This window comes from Danio rerio, chromosome 20, assembly GCF_049306965.1.
Source record: "Danio rerio strain Tuebingen ecotype United States chromosome 20, GRCz12tu, whole genome shotgun sequence".
In the NCBI taxonomy this organism is placed as follows: domain Eukaryota; kingdom Metazoa; phylum Chordata; class Actinopteri; order Cypriniformes; family Danionidae; genus Danio; species Danio rerio.
In genome coordinates, this window is record NC_133195.1 from 53,065,245 (window position 1) to 53,091,326 (window position 26,082).

Below are 26,082 nucleotides of genomic sequence, written 5' to 3' on the forward strand. Positions count from 1 at the left end.
CAACATTAAATATATGATATAAAGCTCACACACAGATTAAATAGGCAAGTTATGGCACCATAAATATTTAATATTTTGAATTTAGACTGCAATACATAGTTCAACAACTAGCTCAATGTCAATACTACCTTTGATGATTTTTTTTTTGACTGATCACAAGACTGTCTGGAATGCTCAATTCTGATTGGTCAGTCACAACATTATAAGGTCTGTTTTTCCAAATAACAACCGCTAAATAACGCAGACTCATCCAGTAACTTGGAATCACTGCGCCGGTCATATACCTATAATAACCATATACTTATATCCACATTCATTTGCATCTGCTCGTCAGTTTGGCGCTGTCTTGTGATTGAATAATACATTAGTTAGGTTAGTGTATACTCTATTCGGCCAGTTTTGTTTCGGTCTTTGTGTTTTTGCCTGTTTGGCGCCATCTTGTGTCTGAATAATGCCCAGGTTAGTGTATACTCAATCAGCTGTTTTAGTTTGTCAGCTTTGAGTTTTTGCCTGTTTGGCGCCATCTTATGTCTGAATAATGCCCAGGTTAGTGTATACTCCATCAGCTGTTTTCGTTTCTATCAGCTTTGCGTTTTTGCCTGTTTGGCGCCATCTTGTGTCTGAATAATGCCCAGGTTAGTGTATACTCCATCAGCTGTTTTAGTTTGTCAGCTTTGCGTTTTTGCCTGTTTGGCGCCATCTTGTGTCTGAATAATGCACAAGTTAGTGGATTGTTACATGCAGGACTTATTTGGTTATTTTGTTTATTTTTGTGTCTCATCATGTGTTCTGTTTGTCACCCAGTCCACTTCTGTGCTTGCTCCGCCTACACTCCTCTCTGATTGGCTGTTTCACTTGTTCTTGCTGCAACCAATCCCATCTCTCCTACCACCTGATTGGTTACCACTCTGCCCAAGTTCCAGCCAATCCCTGCATGCCACCTGGCCTTTAAAAGGTCTTCAGTTTGTTAGTTCTGGAGCAGATTCTCTGACTCTATGCTTGACACTTTGCTTGCTTGTTGTTTTTTGGCTTGTTTGTTCAGTTTGATTGGTTAGTGTTTGATAGTTTGTTATCCCCATTTACTAGTATTGCTCTTCTTTATTTGATTTACACTTTGTTCAAGTTTGTTACTGTCTGTTCTTACCTTTATTTCGCCATATCTTCCCTAACCTCATGTTTCCCTATGAGTTTAGAAACACTAGTAGGTAAGTATGTCACGTGACATACATATCGGCACGTAGATTAACATTTGTCTAGATACACCAGGTAAGAGGGTGCGTGCCAACCTGTGTATTTTTGATTTAATTGTTAGTCAGTGTAGATTAGATGGACGTCATTGACGTTGAAGATTTCTTCTTCATATCTTTTGTTTATTGGAATAGATTAGAGGGGATTTGTTGTCAATATTAGTAAGACTGTTTGGTTTTGTTTGGTTCTTTTATTTAGCGCCACCCATAGCCAGTCTTTCTAACATTTAATTGTTTATTGTCTTTAACCTTTTATATATTGTAAATACCTCACTCACCGATTCACCCTCACTTTTTTGTAAATAAATCACTAATTTTTTTCAGCGTATTCTTGCTGTCCATCCTTACCTTGTATCACAATTTGTTTTGGAGTTTTTTGCAATTACCAATTCCTCTGTTTAATGTGCAAGCCCACTCCCCTAGACAAAAAGGGGTTGTAACAGTATACTCCATCACGTTTTTTTCTGTCTAATTTGCATGTAAAACAAAATTTAATAAACTATTACAGCGCAGAACCATGTTTTGTGTTTAATTTGTATGTTTTGTAGCAAGTAGTCATGTAATAAATGGGATAAAGTACATTAAGGCGGTTGTTTTCACAGAATAAAGCCCTTCAGTCTTCTGCTGAAACTTATCAGGCTTTATTCTGAGATAACAACCTCCTGGATGTACTTTAGAATGAAATTACTGAACATCAGCACACGTCTACTCTGAGGTGCAGCATGTGAATATTTCGTAGGTTAGTGTATATGCATTTTTTTTAACCTGTCGTCAGTCCATTGGCGCAGGCGGCTCTGAGAGGACAGTGCGCTGGCGTTGAGCTGTTCGCTGCTGCGGTGGTGCTGCGGGTGCGAGCTCTGGGTCTGCAGCTCTGAAGACAGACGTTTGCGCAGCTGCTGGAGCTCCTGCTCGTACATGAGCCGCTGACGCTCCAGAGCAGATCGCTTCTCCTCCTCATGTCTGCGCTCCAGAGAGTGAAGCACTGACTGCATCGGGTCTGGAGGAAAGAGGAGATTCAGATCGAAATGTAATTATCACAAGACTGATGGGGAAAAACTTTAAATGTTAAAGTACAAATTGAATTAAAACTAGTTGATTTTGTTAGCTCACATTGCTAGTTTTAGGTCAGTAATAAATAGTGTGGGGTGGCATTTCTTTGGGGGCCGCGCAGTCCACCATGTGCTTGCTAGAGGTAGCCTGACTGACATTAGGTACTGAGATGAGATCGTCAGACCCCTTTGTAAGATTATATGCCGGTGTGGTTAGCCCTGGGTTCCTCCTAATGCAAGACAATGCTAGACCTCATGTGGCTGGAGTGTGTCAGAAGTTCCTGCAAGATGAATGCATTGATGCTATGGACTGGCCTGCCCGTTTCCCAGACCTGAATCCAACTGAGCACAGGGACATCACGTCTTGCTCAGTCCACCAATGCCACATTTCAGCACAGACTGTCCAAGAGTTGGCAGATGCTTTAGTCCAGGTCTGGAAGGAGATCCCTCAGGAAACCATCCGCCATCTCATCAGAGGCATGCTAAGGCATTGTAGAGAGATCATACAGGCATGTGGAGGCCACACACACTACTGAGGCTCATTTTGACTTGTCTTAAAGACATTACATCTAAGCTGGATCACCCTGAAGTGCGTTTTTCCACTACAATTTTGAGTGAGACTCCAAATCCAGGCCTCCATGGGTTAATAAATCTGATTTCCCTTGATAATTTGTGATTTTGTTGTCAGCACAGTTAACTATGTAAAGAATAAAGTATTTAATAAGAATAATTCGTTCTTTCAGATCTAGGATGTGTTATTTTAGTGTTCCCTTAATTTTTTTGAGCAGTGTATTTTGTCAGACTCAATATATTAAGACGTGTCTCAGCCTCACCGTTGTTTCCCAGCGCTTTCATCATGACTTCAGTCTGCGCCGACTCGAAACTGAAGCTGGTGTCGCTGGAGGCGAGACTGAGGCGGTCAACATCCAGATGATCAGAGCGAAGACCAGCCTTCATCACACATCCATCCTCATCCTCCACACGATACACATTCGACACACTGATCCTGAAAAACACATAATAAAGTCTGTAACACTTTATTTAAAGGAGGTGTTCATAATGAATCATGAAACCTTTAATATAATATAATATAATATAATATAACAAGTATAATATAATAAATATAATATAATATAATAAATATAATATAATATAATATAATATAATATAATATAATATAATATAACATAATAAATATAATATAATATAATGTAATAAATATAATATAACATAATAAATATAACATAATATATATAATATAATATAATATAATATAATATATAACTTAACAATAAATATAATATAATAAATATAACAAATATAATATAATAAATATAATATAATAAATATAATAAATATAATATAATATAATATAATATAATATAATATAATATAATATAATATAATATAATATAATTTAGATTATTAAATGAGTAAACAGTGGGCGTGGCTTGTTTTTTTCTATTGCCAGCTGATTGAATGTAGTAATGTAGGCGTTTTATTCAGAAAGATCACGAAAAATGTTTCTGAAGAGTTTTTACAACCTAACAGACTCCTCTTGCTCAACATTTCTGTTTGTGGTTAAAACGGTTACAGCTGGAAGGGCATACACTGCGTAAAATATATGCTGGAAAAGTTGGCGGTTCATTTCGCTATGGCGACCCCAAATTAGGCACTAAGCCAATAAGAAAATGAATGAATGAATGAATGAATGTAAAAATAACATTGTTTATGTCAGGTTGTCATAACAAACAAATACATCACAACCAGCCTTTATCTTTGTCATGACAACTTGACATTACCAAGACAGCACAGCTTGTCATAAATCTGTCATAAACATAATTAGCAAATCATTTTTAACAGTCATTAATATTTAATGATATTTTAATGATAAAACCAGCTTGATATATATATATATATATATATATATATATATATATATATATATATATATATATATATATATATATATATATATATATATATATATATATATATATATATATATATATATATATTTATATATTAAGCATGTTTTTATTTACTCATTTTTAATTAAACATTCCCTTCAAAAACCTTTTTTAAATATTGGTTGTGTATATCTTTCAGTATTTCTGCAGTTTCGACAGTCGCTGGTATGATAATTTAAATAATAATTATTAAAATAGTTAATTGGTTACAAATAAGGATTATTTAAACAATACAATATTATAATATCAAATGACATACTGTAAAAAGAAAATAATTGATTGTCAACATGAACGTCTTCTTTTTCCAAAAAGCAAATTAAGCGTCCATAATAAATTGGGTTGTATAATTTTTTTAAATTCTTGTGCTTCTGTGCATGCAAGTCAATCTTTCAAAATCAACTTATTTACATTTGAGACCAAATATTAAAGTCCAAGTCAACCCAAAATTGCTTTTATGGACTGTTTTTTTTTAATGACGCTGTTATGAAACTCATGCCATAACTATAATGGCTTTGTGACATTCATGTTTATGACAGATTTATGATAAGTTTTATTGTCTCGGCAATGTCAAGTTGTCATGAAAAAGACGAAAACAGGTTGTGATGTATTTATGTCAAGTTATCATACCAAACAATGGCATATTTGCAATTAAAACATCGTAAATGAGGGACGTGTTAAATGACACTTAACGACAGTTGCAATAAGCCTGCATAAAATTCCATTCACATTCATGACGTGCCATGATTATTTTTATGATTCAAATATAATTTCTTAAATAATTTAACAGTACCATCAGCTTACATATTTTTACATCCTTTTAACACCCATTTCCCCTCACCAACAGTGCCAGTTATAGTAATTAGATACTGCTATCATAAATCCAGTAAACAAATATAATATAAACTCAAAAAAAATCCATAATAATAATAAAACAATAATAATAATAATAATAATTATTATTATTATTATTATGAATACATAAATAACATAAGATAATTACACTTTTACCACTTGTCTCTCACCACAGTGGCCTTGTTCAGTCTCTAAAAAAATCGCAAATATTTTCCCCATCTTCTATAATAAACATCCCCTTTATCAAGTAGTCTATATGGTGTCATGTCATGATTATTAAGGTTTCATGACAGTCTGATGAACAGCCCTTCAAGTAAAGTGTTATTGCAGATCTCAATCCACAATAAATCCCTCTGATCTCTGTGATCTAATTAGAAATTGTGTTGTTTCACAGACCTGAAGAAGTGATTGTTTCCCCAGAGGATTCGATCTCCATGATGCAGCTGGATAGCAGACGAGACCACAGCTCCATTCACACATGTACTGCACACAAATGTATGAATAATGTTTACATGAGCACATATTTTTTACATGCCATGATTGGTTATAGAGGAGAATCACGGGCAGATACAGTATACAGTCATGTGAAAAAGTTCCTCATTACAGGGTTAATACACATTTTTAACTAATCAAATTCCAGGACTTTTCCAAAACGTTTAGGTAAATGTTCATGACCTAATATTTCATATATGTCTACATCCATTGTGGTAAATGATAATTCAAAAAGAAATGCACGTTCAAATTTATTTCAGCACATCAAAAATGGACAATCTTTGTAGTTCTTTGTTCATTTGTACTTTATTTTTGGCTTTGCTTTTTTTTAATAAATAAATGAAGCATTGTGAGATGTTACGTGACGTTGCTCATTTGAGTTTTTTTTTTTCTTACAAATTTTAAGAGCTGCCAAAAGCCAATTCTTTTTTTTTTTTTTTTTTTTTTTTTTTATGATGTCCTGATATGGAAAACTGTGAAATTCAATAGGATGTCCTGAATTTTTCCACATGACTGCATACATGCATATTTAAATGTCATTAAATACGTACATTTACATAGATATGAACATAAGACCCATGGCATCCACTTCTTGAACATCAGATTTTTGCATTTAGCATTTATATATTGCATATACAGTGCGTCCGGAAAGAATTCATAGTGCTTTCATTCCTTTATGTCCTCAACATTCTACACACAATCCCCCATAATGACAATGTGAAAAAAAGAGTTTATGAAATTGTTGCAAATTTATTAAAAATAAAAAGCTGTAAAATCGGATGTACATCAGTGTTCACAGCCTTTGTTGTGAAGCTCTAAATTGAGCTCTGGTACATTCTGTTTCCACTGATCATTCTTGAGATGTTTCAGCAGCTTCATTGGAGTTCACCTGAGGTCAATTCAGTTGATTGCACATTGTTTGAAAAGGTGTACACCTGTCTATATAAGGCTCCAGGGTTGACAGTGCATGTCAAAGCACAAACCAAGCATGAAGACAAAGGAATTGTCTGTAGACCTCCGAGACAGGATTGTCTCGAGGCACAAGGCTGGGGAAGGTTACAGAAAAGTTTCTTCTGCTCTGCAAGTTCCTATGAGCACAGTGGCCTCCATCGCCCGTGAGTGGAAGATGTTTGGAATCACCAGGACTCTTCCTAGAGCTGGCCGGCCATCTAAAATGAGTGATCAAGGAGAAGTGCCTTAGTCAGGGAGGTGATCAATAACCTGATGGTCACTCTGTCTGAGCTCCAGCGTTCTTCTGTGGAGAGAGGAGAACCTTACAGAAGGACAATCATCTGTGCAGCAATCCACCAATCAGCCCTGTATAGTAGAGTGGCCAGACGGAAGACACCCAGCCTGGAATTTGCCAAAAGGCATGTGCAGGACTCTCAGACCATAAGAAACTAAATTCTCTGCTCTGATGGGTCTTAAATTGAACTCTTTGGCATGAATGTCAGGAGTTACGTTTGGAGTGAAAACCAGGCAGTGCTCATCACCAGGCTAATAGCATCCCTACAGTGAAGCATGGTGGTGGCAGCATCATGCTGTGGGGATGTTTTTCAGCAGCAGGAACTGGAAGACTAGTCAGGATAGAGGGAAAGATGAATGCAGCAATGTACAGAGACATCCTGAATGAAGACCTGGTTCAGAGTGCTCTAGACCTCAGACTGGGGCGACCGTTCATCTTTCAGCAGGTCAGTGACCCAAAGCACACCGCCAAAATATCAATGGAGTGGCTTCACAAAAACTCTGTGAATGTCCTGGAGTGGGCCAGACCTAAATCCTATTGAACATCTCTGGAAAGTTCTGAAAATGGCTGTACACCGTCGCTTCCCATCCAACCTGATAGAGCTTTCCTCAAAATTCCCAAAGGTGTGCCAAGCTTGTGGCATCACACTCAAAAAGACTTGAGGCTGTAATTGCTGTAATCAACAAAGTATTGAGCAAAGGCTGTGAATACATACTGAATACAATATCTATATTGTTGTAGGTTTATGTATGTACGCATGAATGGTGTGTGCTTGCATATGTAAGGACTATTGTGTGTGTGATCATGTGGATATATGCTTATATTTTGTGTACATGCTTTTATCAAAGTATATGTGACGAGTTTATGTGGTCTATTTCAATGCTTTTTTTGTTGTTTGTGAGGCACTTTGAGTTGCATGTATATTGGAAAAATGCTAAACACATAAAATTTATTCTTAGTATTATTATTATTATTATTATTATTATTACTGATGTACATGTGATTTTTCAGGGGGGGGTGGGGGGGTTGTAATAAATTTGCAATAATTTCAAAAGCTCCTTTTTCACATTGTCACAATGGGAGATTGTGTGTAGAATGTTGAGGAAATTAATGAATTTAATCCATTTCGGAATAAAGCTGTAACATAAAAAATGTGGAAAAGGTGAAACGCTATGATAATTTCTTTGGTTGCTCCATTCTATTAGTACATTATTAACTGTACAGGAGACACTCTAATTTCTTTTGAGAATCAAAAGTTTGTATGTTTTGGCTTTAGTGGAATATAACTGTAGACATGATTTGTGTGTGGTTACCGAGCATTTCTCTTCGGCGTGAGTGTGACTCCTGTCTCTGGTTTGATGTCAATGATGCAGTGCTCAGGCTGAATGGCCAAACCACACAACTGAATGTCTTGAGAGTCAGCAGAGCCCACACGAGTGTGTTCCTGCATAAAAACAAACACATTATCAATTTATATAACAACAATAAACACCTCAAAAGTAGATACAGTAAGATGTTATCAAAGAATAAAGCTTGACAGGTTTATCAGGAAAAAAAATGCAAAAATGCATGCACTGTTGTATAAGACTTGATTCTGAGAAAAAGAACCGCCTTGGTGTACTTTATCCTGCTTATTACATGGATACTTGCCACAAAACATAAAAATTAGAAACAAAACATTGTTCTGAGCTGTAACAGTTTATTAGTTCTGTAATTAAATGCAAATCTGACAGAAACGAAAACAGCTGATGGAGTATACACTAACCTGCACATTATTCAGACACAAGATGGCGCCAAACAGTCAAAAACAAAGCTGACAGAAATTAAACCGCCTGAATAAAGCACTGACTAACCTGCATATTATTCATTCACAAGATATCGCAAAATAGTCAAAAACTGCAGTGTTATAGAAGAGCAGATACTTATGAACGCAAGTATATCAATGTAAACGTATTTACTGACGGTCAAGGTGACTGGAAGTTCCTGGATGAACTTGTGTTATTGAGAAGTTGGTATCTGGGAATAACATACCTTGCAATGTCACCACTGACCAATCATAAGCAGATATTCTAAACAGCCGTGTAATAATAATCCTAAATAATGTGTGTCTGTACCTTTAAGTAATAGACGAGCAGTTCGTTGAGGGCAGGGTCTGCGTTCAGGTTCACCAGGAAACATTTCTCATCGATGACTCTGATTCCAGACGACTGTAGAGAAATGCCCAAACTCTCCAGCTGCTTCTGACGCTCCTGAACAAACAAACAAACATTACACAAGTCAGACGAAACGCATCTGAAAATCAGCAGTCACACGTTTACTGTGCAGAACATACGTCTCAAACTTGTATTCTAGAGGGCCACAGCACTGCACAGTTTTGCTCTAACTAATTAAACAAACCTGATCCAAATAATTAAGGTGTTCAAGACTAATCAAGTCGACCTTTAGTCATTCCGCTACATGTGTGGAAGTTCAGAAAAACGAAATGTTGTGTCTCGCAGGACAACGGTGCTACAGTACATTGACTAATCATAAATACAAACACAACACAGGAAATGCATGTAAGAGCTATTTAAAAAACCTATGCATAACTAACAAACTATAAGATACTTAGATATACACACAACACAGGCTATACAAGTACTGCTACACAAGACTGCAAAATGTTGTGCAGAATATTGTGCAAAAGAGGTATTTAAGGTTTCATATTGTGCCAATAAGTGATTTAAGGTTAACACAAGCAGTGCTACATGATTGTGGTACATTTATAGTAAACATTGCTTTTTTGAGTCCTTGTATGATGCAGTTTAGGTAAAGTGTCAGGTGCATAAGAGCGAAGAGTGTTTCTACAGGTGGTTTATCAAGCCCACTCACCTATAGGAAGCACAATGTTTTCAAGAGACGTGGAGTGAATAAGAAAGTGTGTATAGTGAAATGAGCAACCTGGTGCAGGAGTCAGAGAGATGAGAGGGTGTCCCCCTCACCTGTATGGGACATACTCTGGAATGCATGGGGGGGGGGGGGCGGTGGATGAGATTTCAGAGGGGGGTAAACTACTAGAAACTATTAAGCAGGTTTGGGTTGGAGCTTGTTGGAGCTAAACCGTGGCTCTCCGAGAATAGAGTTTTTGAATATTGGTGTAGAAGAACCTAACAAAGCACCTTAATAGCACTTAATTAATAAACACTGCTAATTCAAAATGGCTGCGTCCGAAACCACCTGCTACTCAGTAGGTACTGCATATGAATTTAAACGTACTACTCGGCCGTTAAAAAAGTACGTTCTATACAGTATGAATTTGAAAGTATGAATGGAATTTGGACGTACTACATCCGCCATTTTGTCATGGTCACGTGACCTACCTGCATCAGTTGCAATGCTTCAATCCCATTCATGAATTCGCTCGCGGGGCATCATGGGACAGCGCAGCGTGCATAGGATGCACATTTCAGAATCTCATCGGAAGTCATCCGGGTACTTCTCACATACTGATTTTTGTGTTCAATGAATTCAGACACACTACTCGGCTGCCATACTGATTTTAGCATACTATATAGTATGAAAGTGTGCAGTTTCGGACGCAGCCAAAGTCTTGTTGTTGCTGTTGTTGAGTGAAAATGCTCATACTACACAATCACATTTTGCTCCGAAAAAGAAATATGTATCTTAGGCTACACCTCTATCTGAGGCCATTACTTATATACTATATAGATTTATTTATATTTCTATTATTATTGCCAATAAATAAATACATGCATAAATCAAACGGTGTTCATCACAGTGTAAATAAAAAGTTTAAATATTTATTTTAGGACAAAGTATTAGAAAGAGACAATCATTTCTTATTTGTTTCTCTGCATTTTCACATTTGAAAACAATTTACCAAAAAGTTTTACAAATTTTTTCAGTGTGAATTAATGATTTTTATGTTGGCATTTTGCTATTTTAATGATAAAATGTATTTGATCTATTGATTATATTACCTATTTCTTGAAGATTAATATGTTTTAAATAGAATAATTTATTAAATCAAAGGACTTTATTTTATTTTTAATACCTCATCTTTAATAGCTCATCTTTATAAACCACTTATTTTCTAAAATATTTGAATTTTTAATTAGTTAATTTCATTTATTTATTAATTAATATTATCTTTTTTTGCTAGTAGAAATGAATCAATATACACAAACAGACCATATTTAACTCCAGATTCCCACCGTGTGTTTATGTGCGTGTCTCTTTCCCTGTATGTGTTCTTTGTCTGCGTCTGTCTTTGTATATTACCTGTGCGATCTCCTCAGTCTTCCTGAGCTTCTCCTCCCAGCTGACAGTCATCTCCTGAATCAGCTTCTCAGACTCCTCCAGTCTCTCCTTGAGCTCTGGCGCCTTCATGGACTTCGCGCACACACAAGCAAATACATGTTATTACAAACTTATAATTCAAGTTTGAGTTATATTTAAAAAAAAGTCTTACAAAATTACTTTATATTATTCAAAAAATAAATATAATAATCATGATAATAATAAGGGCATCCACGATTTTTAATTTGGCCCATAGTTTTGATTTCAGTGGATCATCATCATTTATTGGCTTGTATTTTTTAAAGCAAGCATAATTTAAGTTTGAGTTGTAATTAAATAATAAAAAAGTCTTACCAAATTATTTTATATTATTCAATAAAATAATAATAATTTCAATTTTCTTTTTCAGACGATTTTTGGTTTGGGCAGTACCTCAGCCTCGCTCAGCTGACTGCGCAGCTTCTCCACCTCCTCCCGCAGCTCTCGGATGATCCTGGCGTTCGGGTCTTCATTCACTACAGCGTGATTGATGATGCTTTTGGCGCGGTCTGCGTATCGCAGCGTGGACAGAGTCTCCTCGTAGTTATCCGCCGCCGGACTCACCGCCGCCACCATAGCTGTGCGACTGTTGCCTCCTAAACTGTCCTAACAAACACACACACACAGATAGGAAACTACATTAGAAAGTTTTGGTCAATGTGTACTGAGACTGAACATACAGGGTTTCTACAGCTCTCCCCATGTCAAATCTAACAGTTTTTAGGACCATTATGAAGTAGTTTATGGACCATTATGAACGAAATTCATTTAACTCATTTCTAATAACTGATTTATTTTATGTTTGCCATGATGACAGTAAATAATATTTGACTAGATATTTTACAAGACGCTAGTATTCAGCTTAAAGTGACATTTAAAGGCTTAACTAGGTTAATTAGGCAGGTTTGGGTAATTAGGCAAGTTATTGTATAACAGTGGTTTGTTCTGTAGACTATTGAAAAAATATTGCTTGGGGGGGGGGGGGGGGGGGGCTAATAATTTTGACCTTAAAAATTAAAAAACTACTTTTATTCTAGCTGAAATAAATTAAATAAGACCATCTCCAGAAGAAAAATATTATATAGGAAATACTGTGAGAAATTCCTTGCTCTGTTAAACATCATTTGGGAAATAAACAGCATATAGTCACCTTTAGTAACCAGGTGAGCACTGAGTCTCTGTAAGGGACAAATTTACTCTTGTTTTTTCCTGCGCCCTGCTCCGCCAATGCTGAAATCACCAGTCCAAGAGTGGTCAGAGACCTAAAACACACATTAGCACAAAGAACAACTGAATACAACCTTACAAGTACCTACATATTGACATGATAGCGTCACACAGTTGCTGCAGATTTGTCGGCTGCACATCCAAGATGTGAATCTCCCATTTCACCACATCCCAAAGGTGCTCTATTGGATTGAGCTCTGGTGACTGTGGAGGCCATTTGAGTACAGTGAACTCATTGTCATGTTCAAGAAACCAGTCTGAGATGATTCATGATTTATGACATAATGTGCTATCCTGCTGGAAGTGGCCATCAGAAGATGAGTACACTGTGGTCATAAAGGGATGGACATGGTCAGCAACAATACTCAGGTAGGCTGTGGCGTTTACTCGATGCTCAATTGGTACTAATGGGCTCAAAGTTGGCACCAACAACCATGCCATGTTCAAAGTCACTTAAATCCCCTTTCTTCCCAATTCTGATGCTCAGTTTGAACTGTAGCAGATCGTCTTGACTATGTCTACCTGCCTTAATGCATTGAGTTGCTGCCATGTGATAGGCTGATTAAAAATTTGGTTAACAAGCAGTTAGACAGTTTTACCTAATTAAATCTCCTGTGTGTGCCTGTGTGTGTGTGTGTGTGCATCCCAAACCCGACATAAAACACAAATAAGTGTGTGTGTGTGTGTGTGTGTGTGTGTTTGACCTGTTAATGTTGCTGCCTTCCTTGAGTCTTTCTCCTGCAGCTCCAGTTTTATCTGCTCTCTCACTGCCAGCCAGATCCACCAGACTGAGTTTACTCACCTTCTCCCCACTCGTCTGAAACACACACAGCACACGTCAGTCCAGAACATCAACAACACAAGTTTATTTATATAGACATTTCAAACATAATGGTAATAATTCAAAGTTCTCTACATAATCGGTAAAATGAAAAAAAAAACACAAAATAATCACACAAGAAGAAAAAACAAAAACAACGAATAATTAAAATAGATTAAAATTGCATCAAATCAGGTTTAAAAATACATGTATATGCAGTTGAAGTCAAAACTGAGCCCTCATGTAAAATTAATTTTTAAAACAATTTCCCAAGTGTTGTTTAACAGTGAACATTTTCTCTACACATTTTTAAACATAATCGTTTTAATAACTCATTTATTTTGTCTTTGCCAAGATGACAGTACATTTTATTTAGTAGATGTTTTTCAAGATAATAGTATTTAGCTTAAAGTGACATTTAAAGGCTTACTTGGGTAATAATAATAATAATATTAATAATAATATTAATCACCATTACATTTATATAGCGCTTTTCTAGACACTCAAAGCGCTTTGGTGGTGGATAAGGAGATTCCTCCCAATGTGTCGTGTGCAGTTTCACCTGGATGACGCAACGGCAGCCATATTACACCGGACTGCACCGGACTGGTGGAGAGGATTAAGCCAATTATGATATGGGGATGGTCAGGAGGCCATGACTGCGCTTATTGGCCAGGATGCCGGGGTTAAAGATCTACTTCTTTTCGAAGGGCATTCTGGGATATTTAACGACCACAGAGATTCAGGACCTCAGTTAAAGTCAGCGCTTACCGAGCAGTATAGAGTTCCCGTCACTATACTGAGGCATAAGAACCCACACAGACCGCTGGTTGAGCACCCCCTGCTGGCCTCACTAACACCACTTCAGGTTGCAACCTAGCTTTCCCATGTGGTCTCCCAGGTACTGACTGGGCCCTGCTTAGCTTCAGTGGGCGACCATGTGAGAGTTGCAGAGAGCTAGATGCCAGCCAAGTAGGCAAGTTATTGGATAATTGTGGTTTGTTGTGTAGCCAATCAAAAAATAATTTTATATTAATAATTGAAGGGGACTACTAATATTGAAAAACAAAACAGCTTGAAACTAAAAATCAAAGACTTAATTATTAGATTTTAAAAAATTAATTAATTAAATATTAAAGGAAATACGGTAAAAATGTTCTTGCTCTGTAAACGTCAATTGGGATATATATGGAAGAAAATAATAAGATAAAACAATTTACAAGAGGGATAATTATTTTTACTTTATCTGTGTTTACTTGCATGACAAACAAGCTGCAACTATTTTATTTGATTTATTGCTTGTCAAACGGCATTTCTTAGTGAGCTCAGACACAAACACATTTGCGCAAAAACAAACCTTATGTCTTTATAATGAATAAGAGGAACTATTGTGCAAAAAAAAAAAAAAAAAAAACACTTTAATAAGGGCAAGTGGCAACATAGCCAGGAAATAATGTTTAAAATGTATTAGTTATTTCTTATATTCACACTTGATAAATCAGTCAGCAGAAACACTTTGTTTGGCATTCTTTGTACGTGTCATCAGAAGTGGAAAGCCCCGCCCATTAGTGACCATCTCTCCCAAAGTAGCATAGACAGCCCTGAGTGAGAAGCAGCTGTTCACTATTAGAGCTTTGAATCTGCCACTATGCTGACACATAGGCATTTGTAGCTCCGGCCTCTTTTGAAAAAGACTACAATCTCATTTAAATTTAAAGCGACAGTCACCAAAACATCACAATTAGGGTCAAAGCCTAAAAGGGGCCGTTTCAAAGAGTTATAAAATATTACTTGTGTGGTATTTTGAGCCGAAACCTCAAATACACACTCTACGGACATCAGAGACTTACTTGACATCTTAAATAGGCGTAATAAGTTCCCTTTGAATACAGAAGTGTCAGAAGAGTTAAAACTACTACAATAGCATAATTTATATGAAGCATTGGGCTTGTATGAAGCGTTTTAATTTGCAGAGTCTCACCCCAGTCTTCATGTCTCTGAGTGTGTGTGTGAGGATGATGTTGAAGACAGCGTGCGATCGACTGCTCTCCTCGTTCATGTTTGTTGCCGCCACAGTGCGAGATTTATTCCCCTCCGACATCAGAGACTCGATGTCCTGAAACACAATAACAGACACTGATGATCGTGCTGCTTTACACACAGATTCAGACATGAGGAGTTTTATTAGAGTGTCGGATGAAACCTTATAACTGCTGACGGCGAGACGGGAGAGACCATCCACATATGGGCCCAAAACATTATGCTCTCGCACCTTCAGCGCCTGCCGGCTCCTGAGAGACACAAACCAGCGACAATTAAATCAGAGACAGTGATATTTTTGTCAGAGTCAACACAAATACATTAAAATATACAACAACAATAGTGTAGGTGTAAAATGAATGTATGAATGAAAAAATAAATAAATAAATAAATACACAGTAAAAAAATATATAATGAAAACATTTTATTTAAAACAAACAAAATAAAAAAGATAAATATATATATATAAAAAATAAATTATATATATATATATATATATATATATATATATATATATATATATATATATATATATATATATATATACATATACATATACATATACATATATATATATATATATATATATATATATATATACATATACATATACATATATATATATATATATATATATATATATATATATATATATATATATATATATATATAAATATACACATATAATAATTATAATAACAATAAATAATATTATTAAATAATAATTAATAAATAATAATAAATATTTAATCAATAATAATAAATAATTATCAATAATAATAAATAATTTATATATATATATATATATAAAAAATTAAGATTAAAAGAGAACAATAAAAAATGATAAAATTATTTTTAAAAAAGAATAAAATAAATAAATAAATAAATAACAATATAAGGGTAACTGAATAAGGTTAGTTGTCTACAATAAGACAAACCAGTAGCATGTAAGAAAATACCAGGGTCAGTGATGGCTTATTATGATAGTTTTTATAATATTTTTTATGTCAACTTTAATTATAAAATGCACATTTTCTGTTTTAGAGATTGTTATTGTCCTTTTCATTATATTATCACTATTATTTTTTAAACGCGTCTATATAAATAGTTATTTCAGGAGTTTTTATTTCAGTGTACTCGCATCAACTTTATTACAAATCGTTTTTGAAATATCAAATTAAAATTAACATGATACAAAATTCGCTTGACAAATAAACATAAAAGTATATTATATTATTATAATGCATACTTACAAACATAATAAATTACAAAACACCTTATAAAATACAAAATACTAATAACATTGACCTTAACTGTATTTAAAAAAATAATAATAATAATAATAAAATTTCACTGCTTGAAACTAAATGAAAGTAACTTTCCCCAGAATAAAAAGAAATACTGTGAAAATGTTATTGCTTTATTTCAGTATACTCGCATCAAGTTTATTAGTCATTTTAGTTATATCAAATTAAACTGAATGAAAATTTAAAATGTATGAATATAATACATTATAAATTATAATAAAATGTTATAAAAATATAGCTTCATTTTTATTTTATTCTTTACAAGTAACAGAAGCTCTTTTCTTGGCAGTTTTTTAACCAGTTAGCAAGAATGGAAACAGAACGAGACCTTAAATGTTAAATAACACCAATGTAAACAGAATTCAGTGTATTATTCCTTATTTTGGTTAGTGCAGAAGGTGTTCATCCTCACCCTTTGGGGTCTAGCAGGTCTCGCACCTTCTCGTTATAGATCTCCATGTAGGAAACCTCCACAGTGAAGCTCTCTCCTTCCCGCTGCTCCAGGACGCTGCGCTCAAACAGGGAACTGCACAGACGCGGGATCAGACCCGGCTGCTCCGACGAGCCCATCATAGTGTACGACTTCCCCGAGCCTGCAGCCAAATCAGCACACAGAGAGAGAAAGAGTTTGAATTTAATGCTATACTAGCTTCTCTGGCTATATTACGACAAAAAACAAAACCAGATACAATTTGCAAAGATTTTATAAATAATCACTTTTCTACTAAAAACAGGCTTTTAACAATCAAAAACAACAATATAATGCATAAAATGAGATCAATGATAAATACTGTACCATTTTTAAAGGACTCGCATTTCAAAATAACACATTTACATACACACACAGATACATATATACACACACACATACACACTAGTAGTGTAACGGATCACAAATCTCACGGTTTGGATCACATTAGGGTATTTTTTAGTCACAGATCGAACCATTTTTTCTGGATCAACCAAAAAGGGGAGCAGACAAATGTGATTTGCTTTCCATTTATTACAAAAACAGTCCTGCAAGACAGCAAGTTTTTAACAAACAGAACTGTGAACCTGTAATTTCATTCTAAATAAAATGAAGTAATAACCAGCTGAATAAAATAGTAAAATATTCAGTACTGTGAAAAATGCACTGGTACTACTATTACTGTTGCTGATGACGCTAAATGTAGAAATCTAACATTATGATTTATACAACCCATATTTAGTCTCATTTTCAATAAATGATTCAGTTCCTAACCCATAAAAATTCATAATTTATGAAGAAGCATTCAGTGGCATATGTTTGATGGCTGGTTGTCGCCACCTACTGGTTAAATAATGTAACTGCTGCCTACAACTTTCATTTTCAAGCATCGTTTAAGGTTCAGGATACCCCGGAGAACTTTTTTTCTTTTATATTAACAGATTTGTGTGTGTTGAGCATCAGTTAAGACAATGTTAGCACCTGTCAGCTTTAATTGTAGGGAAAACTGGATAATTTTGAGCTTTTGTCAGCTAATTTCAGCTTCCGGGTTTAAAATGATTTTGGGGGCGGGATCAAAATCGGCGACGTAGTGCAGAACTGCAAGTGCAATGATGACGCGTCGGTTTCTCATTATTATTCATAGCGGAGTTTTCTTATCCTATGAGAAGAGCCGGCTGCTTAATTATTCATGAGACCTGCCAGACCTGCCAGTGTCAAGCCCAAGCTGAGAGACACGGAAACCACGGCACAGTATTTAGCCGTTCATGAAGGCTCATATGTGTTTGTTTTCATCATCCACGGGGTTTGTTGCCTGTTTTCCCCCGCGATCTTGTCAGGGCCGATCATACAGCAAAGCTGTGTGTGTGCTGCAAGCATTTTTGTCGGGAGAGCAGCATGGGAATTAGAGAATGGCGGACGCTGTCTTTTATCAGGAGTTCGTTCACATTCAGACACATCACTGTGCTGCTGTGTTTGCCTAAATCCTCCAGATTACCAGCAGGGCTAATGGTTAAAATAGACAGGTCAGGAGACCTGCTGCACTGAGTCTGCTGGATACGGGGATTGAGGGAGAAGTCCTCATTTATAGTGTTTACATGAACACACTTATCTTTATAATGATATAAATTGTGGTTATGTGTATATGAAATTACGAATAACACATGTAGCAGGGCATTAAATCACTTTTCATTTCTTTGCAATTTAACTTTGTAAACTATAAACTCATGCGTCTCCTCACGGTTTGTCTCATTTTGTGAGCTAACTGACAACAACAGTTATTCGCTCCCCTTCTCCCCTGCTGGCCACGCCCACTCCTGCCCGATGCTCGCGGAGCTCCACGCCCATTAATCATGCATCTTTTGAAAAAATTCTGAAGTAGACTTTAACCGAAAGAGGGGGGCGTCATGGCCCTTTAAATGCATATGATATGAACATCAGTCACTTTACCTAAATTATAAACTGTTATCCAAGTACTTCTTTGTTATTTGACTGTTTGTAACTTCATAACTAGCTAAAGACTGAATGTCTCTCTGGATTGTGTTTTTTCAGACACATATTTGAATGCAGTGATTCGAAGGATTAATAAACGTATGCAAATCACCATCATTTATAATTTATGTTGCGTGGGTGTTGAGATCCTGATCTTTTAATGATTAATCGTGCAGCTTGCACAACGCATTAATCCAGGCTAAACAAGTAGTGAAAGAAAACACCTTTCATGAAACCCACCACATCCCGAATAACCCACCACAACTTCTTCCGTCATCATTATATTTTAGAGGAAAGCCTAAATGCTTTCATGCATGCAATTGACGCGAGAGGCGATCTCTCAGCAATCATTACAAATTTAGGGTTAATTCAGGCCACGTGTGAAGCGTGGGTTGTGATCAATACAAATCACGAATCAATCTGTTGCACCCCTAATACGCACGCACGCACTGAAGACTGGAGTAATGATGCTGAAAAGTCAGCTTCAGGAATATATGACTTGGTAAAAACCGTAATAAACACAGATGAAGAACAAATTATTTGCCCTTATATGTACAATTTTTAATCAATTCAAATATTTCTAATTATCAAACATTTTATACATAAGTTCTGTTTGGGTCTGGAATCTGATTGGCTGATAGCCTTGCTATATTCTGCAATAACAGCACGTGTACAGCCTCTTCACCCTTGTGTATTACTCCGCCCACACAGCAGATCAATAGACTCACAACAGTTTGACAAATATTGCAGCTGCTGGACAACATCATGTACTTTTGAGGCTTTCTTAGGCGAGTATGTAGTTGTTTAGATTGCAACTATGAGGTTTATTTATAAAGGATAGTGACTATTTTATTTAAATATTTATAATTTCGGAGATTCAGCATGTCGGCAGCCACACTGAGCAGAGTAAAGAAACTGATGGTTGACGTTCCACCACAAGATGGGGACAGAGACCTCATAATAAATCCTGAGGGGAGAAAAACTCAGCGTTTTCTCAGCATACATTTCTAACTACAGCAAAACAAATGATTATAAAAGGAAGTTGATATCTCTTTTGTATTTTGTAGTGTTGTATTCAGGGCTTGACGTTAACTTTTTGAATCACCAGCCACTGTGGCGAGTAGTTTTCCAACGTTACTAGACACTTGGCATTTTCACTAGCCACAAGTCTATTGTCGGGAAAATATATTTTATACATATAAATATGACTGACAGCAACCGGTGCTGCTTATAAAAGGACAAATCTGGAGCTCTTGAAAGCAGTAAGACTGTGGATGCATTGTCATCCCTTGCTGTCTAGGCTAATTGAAAGAGAACCGATCACATCAGTTGTGTTTCTAGACGCAGTTGCTTCATGCAAGGAAACGGGAGCGCGCACGAGTTAAGCAGTCGCGCGCATCACCTCAGCTGTTAGCGTAGTGATCATCCTCTTATTCGGTATTCACCAGCTTTCTATTGCTTGCGCGATCGCAATTATTTTTGTCAGTCATGTTGCTTCTCAAGATCGCCTTTGCATGCATATTGGACCATCCTTGTTGTCGAACTTTGCTTTTAGGAATTATTATCCGGGAAAATTATTTTCAACCAGCCAAAGTGGCTAGTGGGAGTGTTTGTTAAGCCCTGGCTATGTTTATACCATAGTAATCTGCTAGTGTTTGCTTTGCTTTGGCTTTTTCGTGGTTAATTATTGTGAAATCCAGATTGCAACAAAGAAATATTGGGAAATCTCTGTAGACTGATGGCATTTCATGCTGTTCAGCCTTATAGTCTTAAAATATAAGCAAAATCAGTTGTTTTGTCAACACTTATGAAAGGGAATCATTCAAGCACTAGCACCAAAGTGAGGTTGGTGAAGTGGCGACGGTTTCTGCTGTTCTGACGTCAGCTGCAGATGTGAATGGATGGCGGAAGAAAGTAGTTCCTCATACAAAAGGATTTGAGACTCTCCAGTTGTTGATGTTCTTTTTTATATACACGATTATGCCGTCGAGCTGTTGTAAAAAAAACACAATATCACACTCGTAATAGTGCGATATGGCTATATTTTGTCTATGGTGGGGCACTAAGGCACTCGGCCTGCAGCCTCGATCCAACACACCCCTCCCGCCAGTGCCAATATACAGCCATATCACACTGCAACTCATGTGATGTTGCTCATATATTTGTTTTATTATGCCACATTTATCATTCTGTTTGATGCAAAGCGTTGAAAGCAGATATCAAACAGCAAAAGCGAGACGTCTGCCATAAAATTGTAAGTTAGCCACCTTCCAACAAGACTGAAAATGGTTTTGCATAGATAGTTTTAAAGGAAATATATAACTGCACCTGTTTGTCCATATGCAAATATACAGGCGTTGTATCCTTGGAAAGCGCTGTCCAAAAGACTCTCGCCGAGACACTGAAACACCACATCCTGACCTACAAATATAGATATACATATACATCACTTAAAAATGACAACAGCTGGCGTGGATCCCTAATCAACTAAAAATACAGCAAGATGGATTCAATCCAAGCTTATCAAAAGCAAAAAAATTAATCGTCTTCGCAAGCATGTTAGTACTCACACATAGAGCTGTGCAATTAATCGATAATTCGGTTTCGATTTCAGCTTCTAACGATTATGAAAAACACTAATCGGGAATTGCATCAGTTTCTCATTAATATTACTGTATGTGTTTATCATACATCAAACAACAAAAAGAGAAAATCACTCACTGCTCTTGACTGAAGGACTTTTGTAGCTGTTATTAAAGTGTTTTTCTTACAGTGAAGATGCTTGAAGCACATTTTGTTTCATATTTTTATTCTCTTGTATTTATTTCCTGTTCCCTATTTACAGGGAGGAAAATAACTGAAAATATACAGTTAGAGTCAGAATTATTAGCCCTCCTGAATTATTAGCGACTCTTCCCCCAATTTCTGTTTAATGGAAAGATTTAATAATTCATTTCTAATAACTGATTTCTTTTATCTTTGCCATGATGACAGCACTTATTTGACTAGATATTTTTCAAGATACTAGTATTCAGATTAAAGTGCAATTCAAAGGCTTAATTAGGGTAATTAGGCAAATCAAAAATATATATAGCTTAAGGGGGTTAATAATATTGGCCTTAAAATGGGTTAAAAATATTTAAAACTGCTTTTATTTAAGCCAAAATAAAACAAATCAGATTTTCTCCAGAAGAAAAAAATATAATAGAAAATACTGTGAAAAATTCCTTGCTCTGATAAACATAATAGGTAAATATTTACAAAAAATGAATAAATAAATAAATAAAATTAAAAATAAATAAATAAATAATAATTAAAAATAAACAACTAAATAAATAAAAATAATAATCTAATAAACAATTAATTAATTAATAAAAAATAGATTAAAAATATTTAATCCTGCTTTTAGTCTAGCAAAAATAAAAAACATAAAGACTTTATCCAGAAGAAAAAATATTATAGGAAATACTGTGAAAAAAAATCCTTGCTCTGATAAACATTTGGGAAATATTTATTAAAAATAAAATAAAATAAAATAATAATAATAATAAATAAAAATAATATAATATTTTTAATAATAATTAAATAAATAATTATTAATTAAAAAATATTACAGGAGGGCTAATAATTTTGACTTTTAACTGAAAATTGTTTTGAATAATAGTGATTACAATTACTCTCACAGACTAAAAATGTTGTCCTCAAACTGGCAATAAAGCAGCAGTTACTACATAAAAATATTGAATTAAATCAAAACTACTTGCTATGATAATTAACATATTAAAAGAGTTATACCCTGTTGAACCCTGATCAAACTTCAAGCTGATAAACCACAGATTTTACAAAGCAGTTTAACAGGTTTGTCTTTTCCTGCTAAAAGTTCACAAGGAAACACACGCAGTGACATATTGACATATAAGAGCTTCTATTGCCATAATCATTAAGGCCTGATGATTCAGATCAGTGCCGTATAAACACATTACAGAGGTTTCGTTATGGTGTTCAATAAAGGGGTTAGTCAAAGCAAAATGATGTATTTTTAATATCAACACACCTGCAAACTTGCCCGTCTCAGCCTCATCCATAGACCAGAAGCAATAATCATAGGCGAAACACTGAAACGATAATGCAAGAAAGAACAATCAACACCGCATTCAAAATTTAACTCAACATGTAAACTTCAGAGAAAGTTCACCCCAAAATGATTATTTACTCACTATTAACTCTCCTTCAAGAGTTTATAAACTCTTAATAGTTTCTTTCTTCTGTTGAGCACAAAAGAAAATATTTTGAAGTATGCTGAAAACCTGTAACTATTAACTTCCATAGTAGGGAAATGAAATACTATTGGAGTCAGTGGTTACAGGTTTGCAACATTCTTCATAATATCTTCTTTTGGGCTTAACAGAAGACAGACAAACAGGTTTGAAAGAATTAAAGGGTAAAAGATGACTGAATATTAATTTGAGTGAACTTTCCCTTTCCAATCTTCTGTTATGCATTATTTACTTTATCATGAATAATGTGCATTTGATTTACATTATAAATCGTATTTAAGGCCTGTTTAAATGTAATGCAGAAATAACATGAGTACTCACCTTTGGTTTGGCCCTGAAAAACAGCAAAAGCACACATTAATATTAGACAATATTAAACACATGTAATACTTTAATGCAGCATTGTTGCATTTACAAAGATATTTTTTAGTCTTTAAAAGAGAATTAAAGATATTTATGTGTTATAATCTTCATCGGATGATCAGTTTTCTTAAAACTAATTAGCCGTATGACTTTATCAATGATAAACATAATAAACATTATATATATATATATATATATATATATATATATATATATATATATATATATATATATATATTTAAATAGAGTCAGCTTCTGGACACTGTTAAACTTCATTTCCACTTCTGGTCAACTTAATTTCATTTGTAAATATACATATAGCAACACAAAGGAGTAATTTAGGGCTAGTAATCATGGAATAAAATCACTGTCATAAATATGTCGTAATATTTCCGTAATTATAAAATCGTAAAGGAAAACAGAGCGTACTCGTAATTTTACGAGGGTAAAATTCCAAAATCTGTGATTAGAACAGACAAAGATACGACATTTTCTTTGTCTGTTTGTATATGACTGACACATTTACGATGGGTGTACTTTACAAACACGAAACACAGTTACCAGGTACCACAATTTGTAATTGTAATTTACATCCACAAATGGCAGTTAAATCTGTGCTGTGCCTAAAGGAAGCCCCTATGTTAACAGTGTCCGGAAGCGCCGACGACTTCTCTGGGCTCGGAACCATCTGGGATGGACCATCAGACAATGGACATGTGATGTCAACTTACAATCAAACTGTCAACAAATACTAAGTTTAAATTTGCAAAATTAAAAAAAAAAAGTTGAAGCCTGATTAATTTATTATAATAAAAGCAAGATAAAAACATTTGTTGTCTCGTCTTTTTGTCATTACATTTTTACAGTGTATAAACTGATGAAGCAACGACTTCTGAAATGTTCTTTATTTCAGTCATTATGAAGAAATTGTTAAAGAAGAACAAAGAAACTGATCTCCTTCATATCAAGTTCAACTTTAATAATAAAAAAACACCCTGATCATTTCCATTACATCTGCATACAATATGTGCGCTGTCTCTACTTGCTCCTCATAATGAAACCCAAATTTGCTTTAAGGGATTATTATGGAATTTGAGTAAACTTTCTTGCGTGAGCCTGTAGAACCTGTTTGCGCGCCAACACAGCAAACCGCTGCAAGTTGCGGCAGAGGCGCTTGAGCTCTGAGACACGAGTAGATCACTGCTCTGGAACTGAGAAAAGCTGGATAAGAGCGAGGAGATTCCTGCATAAGCAGGTGAGCTGGATGACGGCCAGATCTCTAGGAAAGGATCATGGAGAAAACAGACACGCCTTTTGTAAAGAGACCAGGAGGAGGAATGAAAGGAGAGAAAGAATGAAGGAAGGAGAAGAAAATGCAGCACAGGTTGACAACTGGCTGTTGTTTAATTAATGCATATGGCTCAGAGAGGAAAGAGGTTTTCATGCAGCAAAACAACAAAAGTGTAATAAACAGTGTTAAATAAGTGTTTATTCTTTTCATTCTAAAAGATGTGTCCTGCTACCTGTATTATTTACCTTTTAATGAGTATTAATTGTCATTTTAAATCTTAATACATCTCCATCATCCTTTAAACTGCTAAATATGACCCAATTGTCATGTTTTATTAAGTTAAAATATAATGATTTAGTATGATCACTTGCTTTTTTATATATTTGACTAAAGTATGCCATATTTACGTATAAATTAAACAACATATGCTACACTAAAACATTAAAGTGTACACTTTATTTGAATGTATTGTGCGTGCTTTCTATGTATATAAAATATCTATTGATTATAAATCACTAATTGACTATTTTACTTTGATGCAAACTGCTACATGGGTTGATGTTGATGGACAAACAGCCAAAACCCGGAGCTCATTTTAGCCGAAGGACAGGTAAACCGCTGGACCACAGACTAGATATGAAACGCTGGTGACTGATGAAGGTTCTGCTCTAAAACCAACACACTCCTCTTTTGTGTTAATGGAAAAAAGAGACTTTCAAACCTGATATGCTTATAAACTGCAGCATGCATAAACCCGCCTGTTTAATTAATGTGTAAATATAAATTAATAATGTGTAAATAGGTTTATAACCAAAAACAGAAACATTAACAAAGATAAAGTCAGAAACTAATAACACCATATTTGCTTAACAACAACCTAGAAACCCCCAGGAACCCTCAGAAAAACACATAATACCCTAGACACCACCAACAACACCTTAACTGCTTAGCAACATCATAAAAACCACACAGAACACCCTGAAAACAGAATAATGTCATAGAAGCTACTAAGAACACCATTATTGCTTAGCAACAACCTAGAAACCACCAAGAACCCTCGGACTAACACATAATACCCTAGAAACCACAATGAACACCTTAACTG

General features: G+C 35.2%; 1 protein-coding gene across 2 annotated transcripts in view; it reads right to left on the reverse strand.

Annotated features, from left to right (window-relative positions):
* Positions 1-26,082, reverse strand: part of kif13bb (kinesin family member 13Bb) — a 71,828-nt gene that overhangs the window by 36,819 nt on the left and 8,927 nt on the right. For both annotated transcript variants that reach the window (XM_002667519.8, XM_009301472.5), the window contains exons 4-18: positions 23,645-23,657; positions 23,101-23,161; positions 21,375-21,467; positions 17,001-17,181; positions 15,445-15,532; positions 15,223-15,357; positions 13,126-13,238; positions 12,345-12,456; positions 11,588-11,800; positions 11,138-11,248; positions 8,971-9,105; positions 8,170-8,300; positions 5,515-5,601; positions 3,130-3,302; positions 2,013-2,244 (exon numbers count right to left, since the gene is read on the reverse strand). In XM_002667519.8, coding sequence (XP_002667565.2) covers positions 2,013-2,244; positions 3,130-3,302; positions 5,515-5,601; positions 8,170-8,300; positions 8,971-9,105; positions 11,138-11,248; positions 11,588-11,800; positions 12,345-12,456; positions 13,126-13,238; positions 15,223-15,357; positions 15,445-15,532; positions 17,001-17,181; positions 21,375-21,467; positions 23,101-23,161; positions 23,645-23,657 — 1,878 coding nt within the window. The remainder of the gene's footprint in view (positions 1-2,012; positions 2,245-3,129; positions 3,303-5,514; positions 5,602-8,169; positions 8,301-8,970; positions 9,106-11,137; positions 11,249-11,587; positions 11,801-12,344; positions 12,457-13,125; positions 13,239-15,222; positions 15,358-15,444; positions 15,533-17,000; positions 17,182-21,374; positions 21,468-23,100; positions 23,162-23,644; positions 23,658-26,082) is intronic.